At 51.6% G+C, this 14,543-nt stretch overlaps 1 protein-coding gene across 1 annotated transcript; it reads left to right on the top strand.

The window, feature by feature from the left end:
* Window positions 1-569: 569 nt before the first annotated feature.
* LOC105464380 (transducer of ERBB2, 2) lies at window positions 570-11,077 on the top strand. The gene is made up of 2 exons (XM_011712214.3): window positions 570-995; window positions 9,909-11,077. The coding sequence occupies exon 2, from the start codon at window positions 9,971-9,973 to the stop codon at window positions 10,976-10,978; it is 1,008 nt and encodes a 335-aa protein (XP_011710516.1). The 5' UTR covers window positions 570-995; window positions 9,909-9,970; the 3' UTR covers window positions 10,979-11,077.
* The last annotated feature ends 3,466 nt before the right edge of the window (window positions 11,078-14,543 follow it).

The following is a 14,543-nucleotide window of genomic DNA, read 5'->3' as shown; positions in this document are numbered from 1 at the left end:
ACTGGGGCGATGGGATCGCCGTGGACACGGCCAGACGCTCGGAGCAGGAGGGAAGGCCCCGGGAAACGGCTCGGGCAAACGTCCGAACCCTGGGCGCCGACGCAGGTGCAAGGCGGACGACTCAGCCGGGGGTTCCGGAGGGCAAGGCGACGCCCTCCCCTCCCCGCGATACTCGTCCCCCAAACACAACTAAAGGGAGAGTGCACTGTGCTCGGCCCGTGAGCAACCCGGCCCCAGGTCGCCCCCAGCCCTCACGTTGCGCCCCTGGAGAACACCTCACACGATGCGCACAAGTTCAGAGAGTGGTATGGGAATGAAGGAAAGGAGTGCGGCGCGGCGCTGTGACGGGGAGGGGACGGAGGGGACCCGCACACAGGACCTGAGAGTACAGAAGGGCCGGGGAGCGGAGCCGCGCAGCACCAGCGAGCTGAGGCGCGGGGTAGCTGGGAAGTAGTCCCGGCCGGGCCCCGGCCCCTCCCCTGCAGGGCGGAGGGACGCATCACGCAGGGGTGGGGAAGCCGGATCCGTGCGCAGGGTTGCTAAGGGTGAAACTTTTCATTGACTTTGCTCACTTCGGGCCGGGGCGCGGGAAGGTGCGGGTTGTTGGCGGAGGCAAGTCAGTGGCTCGGGCGACGCGGGGCCAGAAGGGCAGGACCGCCCGCCGGCGACAGCCCAGACCGTCTTCCGTTCCGCGACACGAACCACCCTCCGGTCCGCCATCCCCGCGTTGTAGCCGCTGGTCCGCCCGCTCGCCCGCCCTCCGGCCCCCAGCCTCAGAGCCCGACCTCCTAAGAGCTGAAAGAAATTCTTGAGAGTCATAGTCCATAGCCCCCTGCTTCGTCCCCCAACCCTCAACGACGAAAAGGACTTCGGCCCCCCGGCCCGGCGGCGCCCGGGAAGGAAGGGAGAGCGACCTCCGCCCCGTGCTCAGGACCACCCTGGAGGGAGAAGCCGCCCTGCGGCCGGCAGAGCGCCCCGCCGCCGCGGAGACCCGAGTGAGTTGGGGGGTGTGCGGGCGGGGGGCCCGCCCCGAGACCCAGCCGGCCGAACTGCCTCTCCCACCCCGCCCCACTCCCGCTTTGCTGGATTCTCCACGTTGCTGCCGCTTCCTCCCGCCTGGCCAGCATTTTCTTTCGCCATCCAGCTTCCCTCTAGATCCCACTTTCCCCTGCTCCTCTTCTCACGCCATCTCTGCTCCTGGGGTGCCCAAGAGCTCCCTTTTCTCCCAGTTCCAAGAGTGGCCCTCTCCTGGGTGGGGTGCATTTCCTCCCTTCCCCGCCTCCCCCAGTTCTTTATATCCCAGCTACTCGCTAGATGTTCCTTGTTCTTCAAAGAAACATAACTCCCCCCACCGTTAAATAAATCCGAGGAAGGAAGGGGATCCAGGCCTTGTTTTTCTGCTTCTTTTCCCGTGTGCAGGGAAGGGGGGGTGGTAATTGTTAATAGGCTCTATTTCTGGCTCTGTGGAGCCTGAAGGGTGGAGGTTGTACACCCCCTTTGGCGAGGGGACAGGTCAGTGGAGATTGTCCTTGGGCCCCTGAGCCAGAGTTCACCATTTCGGCTTGAGCTCTTTATATTCTTTAGTGTTTTAATGGAAAATTGGGCAGAAAAAGTACCCTTAGAGCAGTGCCAGTGAATGGATTCTGCTTATCTTGGTAAGGTGCCTGCGAGGTGGGGCCCTATCCCCAAACTCCTTCCCCTCCTGTCCAGAGGATGAACTGTGCCCTTGACCACCAGAAATCTGGGAGGGGAAGGAGGGTGCAGAGAGGAGGCATAGCCGGCAGGCCCTCTCCCTCCCCCAGGAGAAACCAGAACCCCGCACAGCAAGCTTCAACTTGGGACCGGTGGAGGCCAGTCTCTGGTGCTACTCCATATCTAAACGGTCTTTTTCTCCTTCTTACCCACCCTACCCTGGGAATGGGTCCTTCAACTCTGATTTTCCGGCAGAAAAACAATCCTATTTCTTTCTTGGGCTTCTGCCCCCATTCCTCCGTGAAGCATAGGGGAAAGAAGCTTGTGTGGGAGGAAGGATTAAGGAGGTTTAACACCCAGTAGGGGAGCTTGCCGAAGATCTGGTAAGTCTGGTCGTAGAGCAGACCTTGCAATGGGAGGAGACACACAGAATTTTAGTATGAGAAGATGCTCAGGTGTCAGGTGTACAGCTTTTTCTTCTCTGCCTGGGAACCTTTTCCTATTTCCCTCTCCCAGATCTGGTTACTCAGACTTGGATTAGAAATGGGGTGAGGCTTGGGCCCTGCTGGCCTTGGCCTGGCGCCTCCCCACAGCTTGACTGGAAATTTCTTTGGCCGAGAGGACGGGAGACTGGGTTTGATTCCTGCCTTTCCTTTCCTGGCTGTTGGGGCGCTGGAGCCGAGTCCGCTAGGCATTAAGTGAAAAAGACCCGTTTCCCTTTGAACCCGCTGTCCAGTAACCCCACACGGACCGCCCAGGCCCTGGAATTCAGATTGAGTGCGGGAAAGGGGGTAGTGACCTTATCTAAGCCAGCCCACCCCTTTCACCCAGAAAAAGCTCATTAGAAGCTCATTAGAAGCTCATTAGAAGCAGATCCTAGTTTCAACAGTGATGGAAGGCGATGAAGGGAAAGGTGGGAAAGTTAGGCTCTCGTAAAGCCTAGAGGATGTGGTGGGGCCATACAATACGGGGAGTAGGCCTTTGGAGTAGAATCTATATGAAATGTATTAGGCGATGGGAGGGGGGCGCCGGCCCGCCACAGTGCGCATGTGCATCGGAAACTTTTCCTGGGCTCTTCGACCCTCGGTCGGCTCCCCTTACCGGGCATGCGTATTGCGGCCACTTGGGCCTTCGCAAAGTACTCAGGGAAGTGTAGTGTGCAGAGAAAGTAGGTCACTCGCTACCGCCTGGTCCGGAGGCGTTCGAGGACTACAATTCCCAGAGTGCAGAGCGCGCCCTCACCGCTGGCCTCTCCGCCTACGTTTGGGTTGAGTCGAGTTTTCCTGGCTTCTCAGGAACATGGAGTGCCCTAGAAAGGATCTTAGCCGAAAGGGTCCTTGTAGTCAGACCTAGAGTTGACCGGTCTATGTCTGGGGGAGATGATGTGAGACTGGGCGTGGTGGTGCAGTCAGTCGGCACCAGTCCTGGAAGCCTTTCAATCCACACCCGCCCGTCTGGGCCACTGCCTCTGGGACCAGTGAGTTGGGGCGGATCCCGTGTCTCACCAAGGAGAGGAGCTGCCTGCGTTTGGTTCTCACTCCCCGGGCATCCACCCGGTCTGTGACACCTACTGGCCCCTGCACGCTCAGTTGAGTCCTGTAGTCCGTCACTGTAGGACAGTTTGCACGTTTAAGACCTAGAGGTGTCTGAATATTTTTTTAGGTTTGAGGCTCAGTGGATTCCATCACCATTATCCCTCCTTTCCCTCTTTGAAACAGAATTTTCTTTCTAAAAAATCTTCCGGCCGGGTGCGATGGCTCACGCCTGTAATCCCAACACTTTGGGAGGCTGAGGCGGGCAGCGGATCACCTGAGGTCGGGAGTTCGAGACCAGCCTGACCAACATGGAGAAACCCCGTCTCTACTAAAAATACAAAATTAGCTGGGCGTGGTGGCGCATTCCTGTAATCCCAGTTACCCAGGAGGCTGAGGCAGGAGAATCGCTTGAACCTGGGAGGCAGAGGTTGCAGTGAGCCGAGATCACGCCACTGCACTCCAGCGTGGGCAACAAGAGTGAAATTCCGTCTCAAAAAAAAAAAAAAATTCTGGCTAGGCGGTGGCTCACGCCTGTAATCCCAACACTTTGGGAGGCTAAGGTGAGCGGGTCACGAGGCCAGGAGTTCGAGACCAGCCTGGCCAATATGGTGAAGCCCCGTCTCTACTAAAAATACAAAACTTAGCTGGGTGTGGTCCTGAGCGCCTATTATCCCAGCTACTCGGGAGGCTGAGGCAGGAGAGTTGGCTGAACCCGGGAGGCGGAGGTTGCAGTGAGCCAAGATGGCGCCATTGCACTCCAGCTCTGGGCTACAGAGCAAGACTCCGTCTCGCGGGCGGGGAGAGGGGGAAGCCAAAAGTCTTCCTTTGCGGGGAGAGGGGGAAGCCAAAAGTCTTCCTTTGCTTCTGACATTAGAGCAGGCAGACACATGCGCGCGCGCGCAGACACACACACGCGCGCGCGCGCGCACACACACACACACACACACACACACACACCTTCCTCACATTTTTGTCAGTTCTCTCTGGAATCACTGAGGCTTCTTTTGAGCTTCACGCCCTACTTTTTCCCTCGTCGTCTTTCTCCTAGGCACCTACTCTTTAAAACACAAGTCAGCACAAGGGATCAGAATCCAGGTTAACTTTGCTGCTGTTAGTAAACAAGTGAGGATAAGATTCTTAGTGAAATTGGACAGAATTTTGCTGTCATATTTGCCCTTTTTAATAGGTTGACAAAAGGGAGATTTTGCTGTTAAACACCTCACCATTTTTATTCTTCTTGCTCCCTTTTTGGCCGTTTGTGCCTACACTGGGGTTGGAAAAGATCTTAGCGTACTCTGCAGCCACTTAAGCAAATCCCTTTACTTGTTCCCTTTATTGACAGGTAGTTATTTCTAAGGTTTCTAATTTCACTATAATAATATAATACATAAATATTGTGTATTATAAATATTATGTATTTATAATACATAAATATTTTATATATAAGCACTAGAATTTGTTCGTAGCTTTTTTAAAAAATGAACAAACTTCTCTGAATGGCCACTCCTATCTTTAGCTAAAGACAAGCCAGCACCAGTGCTTTAATCCTCTGCTCCATAAGCTTCTTGCAGTCAAAATTAGAGCCTGAGCTGATAGAGCAGAAAATCTCATTCTGGTTGTCCATCATTTTTATAAGGTTCCACCCCACAGCCATCTGGTCCAGCCTGTTCTCTAATTAAAGAGGCAAAGGTGGCATTATATGCTTCCTTATTTGTGCGGCAACATCACTGAGGTATAAATTGGTGTGCAGCTTTAGTTGCTTATGCTGCAGAAAATGGTTAGCTAGGCAGGGCTGATGACAGTGGTTCTATTGTATTTTGGGGTGGGAGGCTTATTTCCCAATGACTTTGGCCTGCATTTAAAATGCTCTCATTTTGAGGCCGAACTGTTCAGGAGTAGTTAACTTGGAAGGCAATTATGCAGCCAGGTTTGAGGAGGCCTAGAAAGGTGTAGAAGCCCTTTGCTCTCAGTCGAATACCAAGAGGTGCATTTTAAGAGGCCATGTGGTGCCTTGGGAGAAGTATCATATGTTGACCAGTCTGTTTTAGATTTCAGAAATACTTTGGAAACACTGTCTTTAACATCAGGTTCCATTCTAGGGAACCAGTATCAACTTTCCTCACAACTTTTTTTTTTTTTTTTTTTGAGGCAGAATCTCACTTTGTCGTTCAGACTGGAGTGCAGTGGCATGATCTCAGCTTACCACAACTTCTGCCTCCCGGGTTCAAGTGATTCTCTTGCCTCAGCCCCCTGAGTAGTGGGATTATAGGCACCCGCCACCAGGCCCGGCTAATTTTCATGGGTTTTTTTTTTTTTTTTTTGAGACCAATCACTCTGTTGCCCAGGCTGGAGTGCAGTGGCGCGATCTTGGCTCACTGCAACCTCTGCCTCCCGGGTTCAAGCAGTTCTCCTGCCTCAGCCTCCTGAGTAGCTGAGGTTATAGGCGCATGCCACCACACCTGGCTAATTTTTTATTTTTAGTAGAGACAAGGTTTCACCATGTTGCTCAGGCTGGTCTGTAACTCCTGACCTTGTGATCTGCCCACCTCAGCCTCACAAAGTGCTGGGATTACAGGCATGAGCCACCATGCCCGGCTAATACTTGTGTTTTTAGTAGAGACGGGGTTTCGCCATGTTGGCCAGGCTGGTCTTGAATTCCTAGCCTCAAGCGATCCACCTGCCTCGGCCTCCTGAAGTGCTGGGATTACAGGTGTGAGCCACCACACCTGGTTCTTCACAAGTTTTTAGTCTGCTCCTTGTTGGACACCTCTATGGACCATGTGGCCCTTCAGACCTCTGTTCCTGAGGAAAGGCCCGTGGTTCTGGTGGGCAGCTTTGTATCTGCTGATGAGCCTGAGCCTTATAAACAGAAAGCCCTTATTATTCTTTCTACTATTCTTACTTTTTTTTTTTTGAGATAGAGTCTTGCTCTGTCACCCAGACTAGAGTGCAATGGCACGATCTCGGCTCACTGCAACCTCTGCCTCCTGGGTTCAAGTGATTCTCCTGCCTCAGCCTCTGGAGTAGCTGGGACTACAGGTGCCCATCACCACGCCTGGCTAATTTTTGTATTTTTATAGAGACGGAGTTTCACCGTGTTAGGCAGAATGGTCTCAATCTTCTGACTCAATGATCCGCCCGCGGCCTCCCAAAGTGCTGGGATTACAGGCATGAGCCACCGCGCCCGGCCTCTAGTATTCTTACTTTTTATACCCAAAAGGGCCCTGAATTTGATCTGTATTGATCATTAATAGACATTTGAGACTGAGGCACGTGCATCACTTGAGCCCAGGAGTTCAAGAACAGCCTGGGCAACATGGTGAAACCACATCTCTACATAAAAATACAAAAAAAAAAATGAGGCCATTTGCAGTGGCTCATGCCTGTAATCCCACCGGTTTGGGAGGCTGAAGCCAGTGGATCACTTGAGGCCAGGAGTTCAAGAGCAGCCTGACCAATGTGATGAAACCCCGTGTGTACTCAAAATACAAAAATTAGCCAGGTGTGGTGGTGGATGCCTGTAATCCCAGCTACTCAGTAGGCTGAAGGGGGAGAATTGCTTGAACCCAGGAGGCAGAGGTTGCAGTGAGCCGAGATCACGCCACTTCACTCCAGCTTGGGTGACAGAATGAGACTCCATCTCGCAAAACAAACAAACAAAAAAAGCCGTGTGTGGTGGTGCATGCCTGTAGTCCCAGCTACTTGGAGGCTGAAGTGAGAGGATCACCTGAGCCCAGGGAGGTGGAGGCTGCAGTGAGCTGTGATCCTGCCACTGCACCCTAGCCTGGGTGACAGATTGAGACCCTGTCTCAAAAAAAGAAAAAGAAAAACATAGACATATGAAGAAACTTAGAGATGAAGTCTCTAAGGAAAAGGCTGGGAAAAGAGGGAAACCAGGGTATTCTGAGTCCTGAGTGTTCTTGTGGAAGGTTTGGGAGAGGCATAGTTGTGGCACCTCTGCTGAGTCCCATGTGACCATCTCTGTTCCTCAGACCTGAAATGAGAGTTAACTAGATTTAGCCACTGTCATGCTGCTCCAGATTGACCCAGTGAGTCTTCTCTGATACATTCACCCCAGAAATCTTTTTCTGAGGATTTAGTCCCCAAAATGCCCCTTAAGGCTGTGTGTGTTGGCTCATGCCCGTAATCCCAGCACTTCAGGAGACCAAGACAGGCGAATCACTTTAGGTTAGGAGTTTGAGACCAGCCTGGCCAATATGGTGAAACCACATCTCCACTAAAAATACAAAAATTAGCCAGACGTGGTGGCAGGTGCCTATAGTCCCAGCCACTCGGGAGGCCGAGGCACGAGAATCACTTGAACCTGGGAGGTGGAGGTTGCAGTAAGCCAAGATCGTGCCACTGCAGTCCAGCCTGGGCAATAGAATGAGACTCAGTCTCAAAATACATACATACATACATACATACATACATACATACATACACTGCACTCCAGCCTGGGCGATAGAATGAGACCCAGTCTCAAAATATATACATATATACATACATACATACGGACTCAGTCTCAAAATATATACATACATACATATATACGGACTCAGTCTCAAAATATATACATACATACATATATACGGACTCAGTCTCAAAATATATACATACATACATACATAAAGTAAAATTAAATTAAATTAAATGCCCCTTAAGAGCCATGGGCCCAGGCCTGAGAATTTCAGGGAAATGTGTTGGGGCAGGTGTTTAGGAAACTCAAAATCCCCAAGCCTGAAATTAGCACCTGGATACTTAAAGCTGGATCCAGAAAGGATTTGAATCAAAATCCAGCTCCGAGTCTTTCACAGGACAGAAGATGCCCTTGACAGTCCATGGAGCAGTCATGTCTCTGTGTTTAGCTCAGCAGCACAGCTTTGCCCAGAGGCCTGGCTCGGAACATGTTCTGGTGCTGCCTCCCCTCAGAGGGCTCTTTCAGTTCAGTTTCTCCCCCAGCATGAGCCCCGGAGCTGCTCTTTTGGAGAAAATGAGATTAGGATCACTGGCTCTCAGGACCTCACAGATCATCTTCCTGAGACATGAGGCTGGCCCAGGCCGAGGGAATAAACCTTTTTGACCTTAGTGGGATCTGGCTGTGAGAGAATCCCAAAATAACAATCTCATGTTTATCTTGGGCTGCCTTCTCTTCAGGGATCTCAAAACACTTGATAAATCTGATCTGCTGCCGAGGACAGGTGGTCAGACAGTCCCTGGGAGACTGAGTGATGATGGGTCCCTGCTGGAGGCTGCAGGGTGATGGAAAATTTCTTTCCTCTGCCACCCTCATCACTTACACTCTCACCAGAAACTTCTCTCTCCTTTTTTCTGCTTCCCTATGGCAGCCCCCAGGCAGCAGTTCCCTTGTTAGTCCACATCTCTGATTGTGACAGGTCTTGCCTTTTTCCTGGGGCTCATGCTCTTGTCTTATTCTTTTTTTTTTTTTTTTTTGAGACGGAGTTTCGCTCTTGTCGCCCAGGCTGGAGTGCAATAGCGCATCTCGGCTCACCGCAACCTCCGCCTCCCGGGTTCAAGTGATTCTCCTACCTCAGCCTCCCGAGTAGCTGGGATTACAGGCATGCACCACCATGCTTGGCTAATTTTTCGTATTTTTAGTAGAGACAGGATTTCTCCATGTTGGTCAGGCTGGTCTCAAACTCCCGACCTCAGGTGATCCGCCCGCCTCGGCCTCCCAAAGTGCTAGGATTACAGGCATGAGCCACTGCACCTGGCCGGAGTTCTTAAATCAGTTCTGCAAACCCAGACTGAGCCAGACAGCATACACACCCATGGGGCCCATGATGACAGATGGATGTGACTGGAGTCCAGGCCCCCAGTGAAAAATTGGCAGTGCTCTTTCCTGTTTAGTGACCTGTATCCCTTTTCATTTAAGGAGGACAACCAAAGATTTTAAACTTACATCTTAGTCTGTGACAGTTTGGGGGCACGACTTCACCAAGATATTGCAGAGACAGCAAGAGCCTTCTCTTCTTCACCTGATTTAGGGACTTGATTTTTTTAGTGTCATTCATACAGTGACCTGAATTCTCAAGATGGTGGAAAACACAGCTTCCCTATTTCTTTAGAATTACTTAAAAATAGTAGCTTTTTTTTTTTTTTTTTTTTTTTTCTTTTTTTGAGATGGAGTCTCGCTCTGTCGCCAGGCTGGAGTGCAGGGGCGTGATCTCGGCTCACTGCAACCTCTGCCTCCTGGGTTGAAGCGATTCTTCTGTCTCAGCCTCCCGAGTAGCTGGGACTCCAGGCATGCGCCACCATGCTCAGCTAATTTTTGTATTTTTAGTAGAGATGGGGCTTCACTATGTTGGCCAGGATGGTCTCAATCTCTTGACCTTGTGATCTACCTGTCTTGGCCTCCCAAAGTGCTGGGCTTACAGTTGTGAGCCACCATGCCCAGCCAACAGTAGCTAACTTTATCATTTGCCTTTTAATTGCCAGGTACATTGTGAGGCAGTTTATATCCTTGAACTAACAACTTCATGATGGCCTCATGTTACTAATGAGGAAACTAGGGCCCACAGTCAGACATTAGCCACTGGTGGGGCAGAAATAGGCTCCTGGTTCTAGTGTGGTCCAAAGTTGGTGCTTTTCTGTCTATCCTTAGCTGTTGGTCACCACCAGCTTTCTGCATATTTTCTCATGATGCCTCTCATTTCCCAGAGCCGTCTGGAGCCCAAGGCTGTACACGTGCCCTGTGCTGATTCTCTGCCTAGGAAAGGACCATGCAGCTAGAGATCAAAGTGGCCCTGAACTTCATCATCTCCTACTTGTACAACAAGCTGCCCCGGCGCCGGGCAGACCTGTTTGGGGAGGAGCTAGAGCGGCTTTTGAAAAATAAATATGAAGGCCACTGGTACCCTGAAAAACCCCTGAAGGGCTCTGGCTTCCGCTGTGTTCACATTGGGGAGATGGTGGACCCCGTGGTGGAGCTGGCCGCCAAGCGGAGTGGCCTGGCGGTGGAAGATGTGCGGGCCAATGTGCCTGAGGAGCTGAGTGTCTGGATTGATCCCTTTGAGGTGTCCTACCAGATTGGTGAGAAGGGAGCTGTGAAAGTGCTGTACCTGGATGATAGTGAGGGCTGTGGTGCCCCAGAGCTGGACAAGGAGATCAAGAGCAGCTTCAACCCTGACGCCCAGGTGTTCGTGCCCATTGGCAGCCAGGACAGCTCCCTGTCTAACTCCCCATCACCATCCTTTGGCCAGTCACCCAGCCCTACCTTCATTCCCCGCTCCGCTCAGCCCATCACCTTCACCACCGCCTCTTTCGCTGCCACCAAATTTGGCTCCACTAAGATGAAGAAGGGTGGCGGGGCAGCAAGTGGTGGGGGTGTAGCCAGCAGTGGGGCAGGTGGCCAGCAGCCACCACAGCAGCCTCGCATGGCCCGTTCACCCACCAACAGCCTGCTGAAGCACAAGAGCCTCTCTCTGTCTATGCATTCACTGAACTTCATCACGGCCAACCCAGCCCCTCAGTCCCAGCTCTCGCCCAATGCCAAGGAGTTCGTGTACAACGGTGGTGGCTCGCCCAGCCTCTTCTTCGATGCGGCCGATGGCCAGGGCAGTGGGGCTGGCACCTGCAACAGCAGCAGCTTTGACATGGCCCAGGTATTTGGAGGTGGTGCCAACAGCCTCTTCCTGGAGAAGACACCCTTTGTGGAAGGCCTCAGCTACAACCTGAACACCATGCAGTATCCCAGCCAGCCGTTCCAGCCCGTGGTGCTGGCCAACTGACCGTCTACCTGCCTGTGGGGCCAGAAGCACCCAAGACCACAGAAAAGAGAAAGAAAAGGCCAAAAAAAGAGGAAAAGAAAAATGTACAAAAAGATTTTCGATCTTCTCACTCTCACTTCTAGAAAAAAGATCCAGCCCAGGCACGGAATGGGAGGGCCCCGCAAAGCACCCAAGTGTGTTTCACTCACCCCTTACCGCTCACCCACTGGCCTGCGATTTACTTGGTTGGTTTGGGTTTTATATTTCTTTTTCTTTTTTTTTTCTTACATGTAGTTTTCTATATAACATCTTTAATGAGTGGCTTCCTGTGCTAAGAATGGTCCAGATGTGAACTGCTGCTCCCTGCTCCTCCCTTCCTCCTTCACACTCCTAGTTTAGGATTGGTGTGTCCAAGCTCACAGGGAAGAAAGAGCTGCAGCTGGAGCCTGACCCTCTCTGGAACAGGGAAAGGCTGGCCCGTGTCATTGCCTCTGTCACCCAGCTATCCTCGCACTCAAAGCCATCCAACCTCAGCAGGCCTTCTCGGGCCCTGCCACCTGAATAGGTCTGAACCCATTCCCCACTCCCTTTCAGGCTGGGCCACAGGGAGCTGCTGGCTGGCCACTTGACACCCTCCGCCTAGAGCTGATGTCTGTGACTACAGGGAGATTAGCACTTCGTCTAGTGAAACTCCTTTCATCTCTGTCCTATGGCCCCACCCCACCATTCCCTCCAGGCCCAGACCATCATCATGTGTGTGGCCTTCCTTTCCCTCATGCAGCCCCTTCTCCAGGCTGGAGGTTGTGGGAGGGGTGTGTGTGTGTGTGCGTGTGTGTGTGTGTGTGTGTGTGTGTGTGTTTGGTTTGCTGTCCTTTTTTAAAGGATTCCAAGCCGTGTGTGTGTGTGTGTGTGTGTGTGTTTGGTTTGCTGTCCTTTTTTAAAGGATTCCAAGCCATGTGAAACTTCCCTTCTGGATGTGATTCTGGGTTGCAGCAAATGCTTATTTATATGTGAGGCTGGGGAATGGGCTGGGGGTATTGGCAGTCCTTTTGCAGGGCAGTGTGCGTGGTGGGGTGACACCACTGTGGCTGAGCCCAAGACACTCCCAGAGGAAAACACTGCAGAAGGAACTGGTTTGCAGACTGCAGAAGGATCTGCACTTTTGTTTTTGACCAAAAAGATAATAATGTTAGCTCTGAAGGGCAGAGGGAATGCCCAAGCCCCTGATGCCTATGAGAAGCCCCCGGACTTCACCCTCCTGTTGTGTGACCTTAGCCCAGTGGGAGCTGCTCAGCTGAGCACCCTTGGGGGTGGGCAGGGAGGCAGGGTGGGGTTTTAGAGTTAGTGTCTGTGCGGGGGCAGCCCTGAGCCTGGAGTGGAGACTTTGCGTCTCTTAGTTGGAGGTGTTGATTGCATTTGTGCCCCGGCCTGGTTGAGAGCTTCTTGGTACCTCTTGCCACCCCTTCTCACTGCCCTGACCCAACCCCATTGGACTCTGATGCTGCGAAGAGTGGTGTCCTGACAGGGACTCAGTGCTCCCGCCTGATGTATTGGATTATAGGAGAGCGCTTGCTCTCCTGCCTCTGCAGGAGAGGGCTTGTTCCTCCAACCCTAGGAGGCCAGGCAAGCATGAACAGGAGCCAAGGGATCAGGGTCATGAACTTTTTCCTCTTTGCAAAGAGGGGCACTTGGCATCAGGGTCCCATCGCCAGAAAGCACCAAAGCCCCTGGCACCCCACCCACTCCATCCTACCCAGGGACCCCAAGTAGGCAACTGCTATGGCAGTGGGTCCAGCCCAGGCCAGCACTGCCAGCCTCCTCTCCCTGCAGTATGCACCAGCTCTACCTCCCCCGGCAGGCAATGTCCTGGCTTCTCAGCCCAGCACCATCTGTTCCCCTAGACTTCTCAGGGGCCAGCCCAGTCTAGGCCATCCTTCCCCTCATCCTCGGCTCCCACACAGGTGACAGGCCCAACAGATAACTTCTCTCTGGGAAAGGTTGGATGCTGCCTTACGTCCCCTTCTAGCCCTCCTCCCATCGCCACACACAGGCACCCACCGGCACCAGGTCAGCTTGTTTCTCACATGTAGGGAGAGAGGGGAGACCAACCCCTTTGTGTCTTTTGAAATACGAAGAAAAATGTGTGTTCAGGCGCTCTTGGGCCCAGTTCAGTCCGTCTTGTCTCAAATCTAGGCATTTTTGCTTCAATTTTATTTTTTTTAAGAAAACAAAAACAGAAATCTGCACTAATTTACCTGGTTTCGTAGGAAAACTTTTTTTTATTTTTTACATTTTTTGGTGTCCGTTTGTATTGAATAATTTGCTACATTTGTAAAATGTAAGAGGTATATATAATATATGTATATTTCTAACGTAAAAAACATAATTTTTTTCTTTTCAAGATTTTTTCTTAAGATGAGAGAAACATATTTTTTCAGGAAAAACAAACTTTAAAAAAAAGAGGAGAATAAAACCTTTTCTCCCCTTTCCCCATCCTCTATCCCTCTTTCCCAGGAACAAATCAAAAGGTGGATTATCTTGTGAAGAATGGAAACCGTTAGTCCAGAATGATGTCTTTTTCTCAATGCAGTGAGTTATAGATTCTCTAGTTTTCTCCCTAGGGATGGGAAGGGGGCATTGAGGCAAGCCTGGAGAGGAGCCCGGGGAGCAGGGTCATGAACTTTTTTCTTTAGTGAAGGAGGAATACAATCAAGGGTTTTGTATTCAGAATGTTGTGCAATATTTTGGAATGGGACATTGGTGTGTTTAGAGATTTTAGTTTAAAAACAAAACAAAAAGATTGATCAAATCTGTACAGTTTCTATTGTTCCAGATTTTTTAAGTTTGTATTAAAAGCATGATATATAACAGCCTTCTGCCTGCTCCTAGCTTGCTTGGTTTCTGGGGTCCCTTTTCGGATGGAGAGAATGGGAGTGGCCCAGCTCTTACAGACTCCAAGAAATGATTGGTCCTCCTTACAGTGACAGCCTCCGATGGACATAACTGTCCTGGTGCCCCTTCTTGACCACCTATCCATCCCATCAACACAGGATACTTCATTGTGCCTGCTACCCTAGATGCTTTTCTACACTGGAAACAGGTTCCACAAAGTTAGGAACCGCTCCAGTTCCCTTAGCCAGTTGGTGGTGGCACCAGGGCTGGGAGCAGAGTCTGGAGAACGGGGTCCTTCTTCATGACTCTTTTTTTTTTTTTTTTTTTTTTTTTTTTTTTTTTGAGACGGAGTCATGCTCTGTCGCCCAGGCTGGAGTGCAGTGGCCGGATCTCAGCTCACTGCAAGCTCCGCCTCCCGGGTTCACGCCATTCTCCTGCCTCAGCCTCCCAAGTAGCCGGGACTACAGGCGCCCGCCACCTCGCCCGGCTAGTTTTTTGTATTTTTTAGTAGAGACGGGGTTTCACCGTGTTAGCCAGGATGGTCTCGATCTCCTGACCTCGTGATTCGCCCATCTCGGCCTCCCAAAGTGCTGGGATTACAGGCTTGAGCCACCGCGCCCGGCCCATGACTCTTTAGGAATTACCTATTCCTGTGGGGAGGAGAGAGGGAGCAGCCTCCAGCCTGCTCTAGATC

Source organism: Macaca nemestrina, chromosome 15 (genome assembly GCF_043159975.1).
Source record: "Macaca nemestrina isolate mMacNem1 chromosome 15, mMacNem.hap1, whole genome shotgun sequence".
NCBI classification, from domain to species: domain Eukaryota; kingdom Metazoa; phylum Chordata; class Mammalia; order Primates; family Cercopithecidae; genus Macaca; species Macaca nemestrina.
Note: the sequence above shows the minus strand (reverse complement) of the source record. Positions and strands in the feature narration are given on the sequence as shown.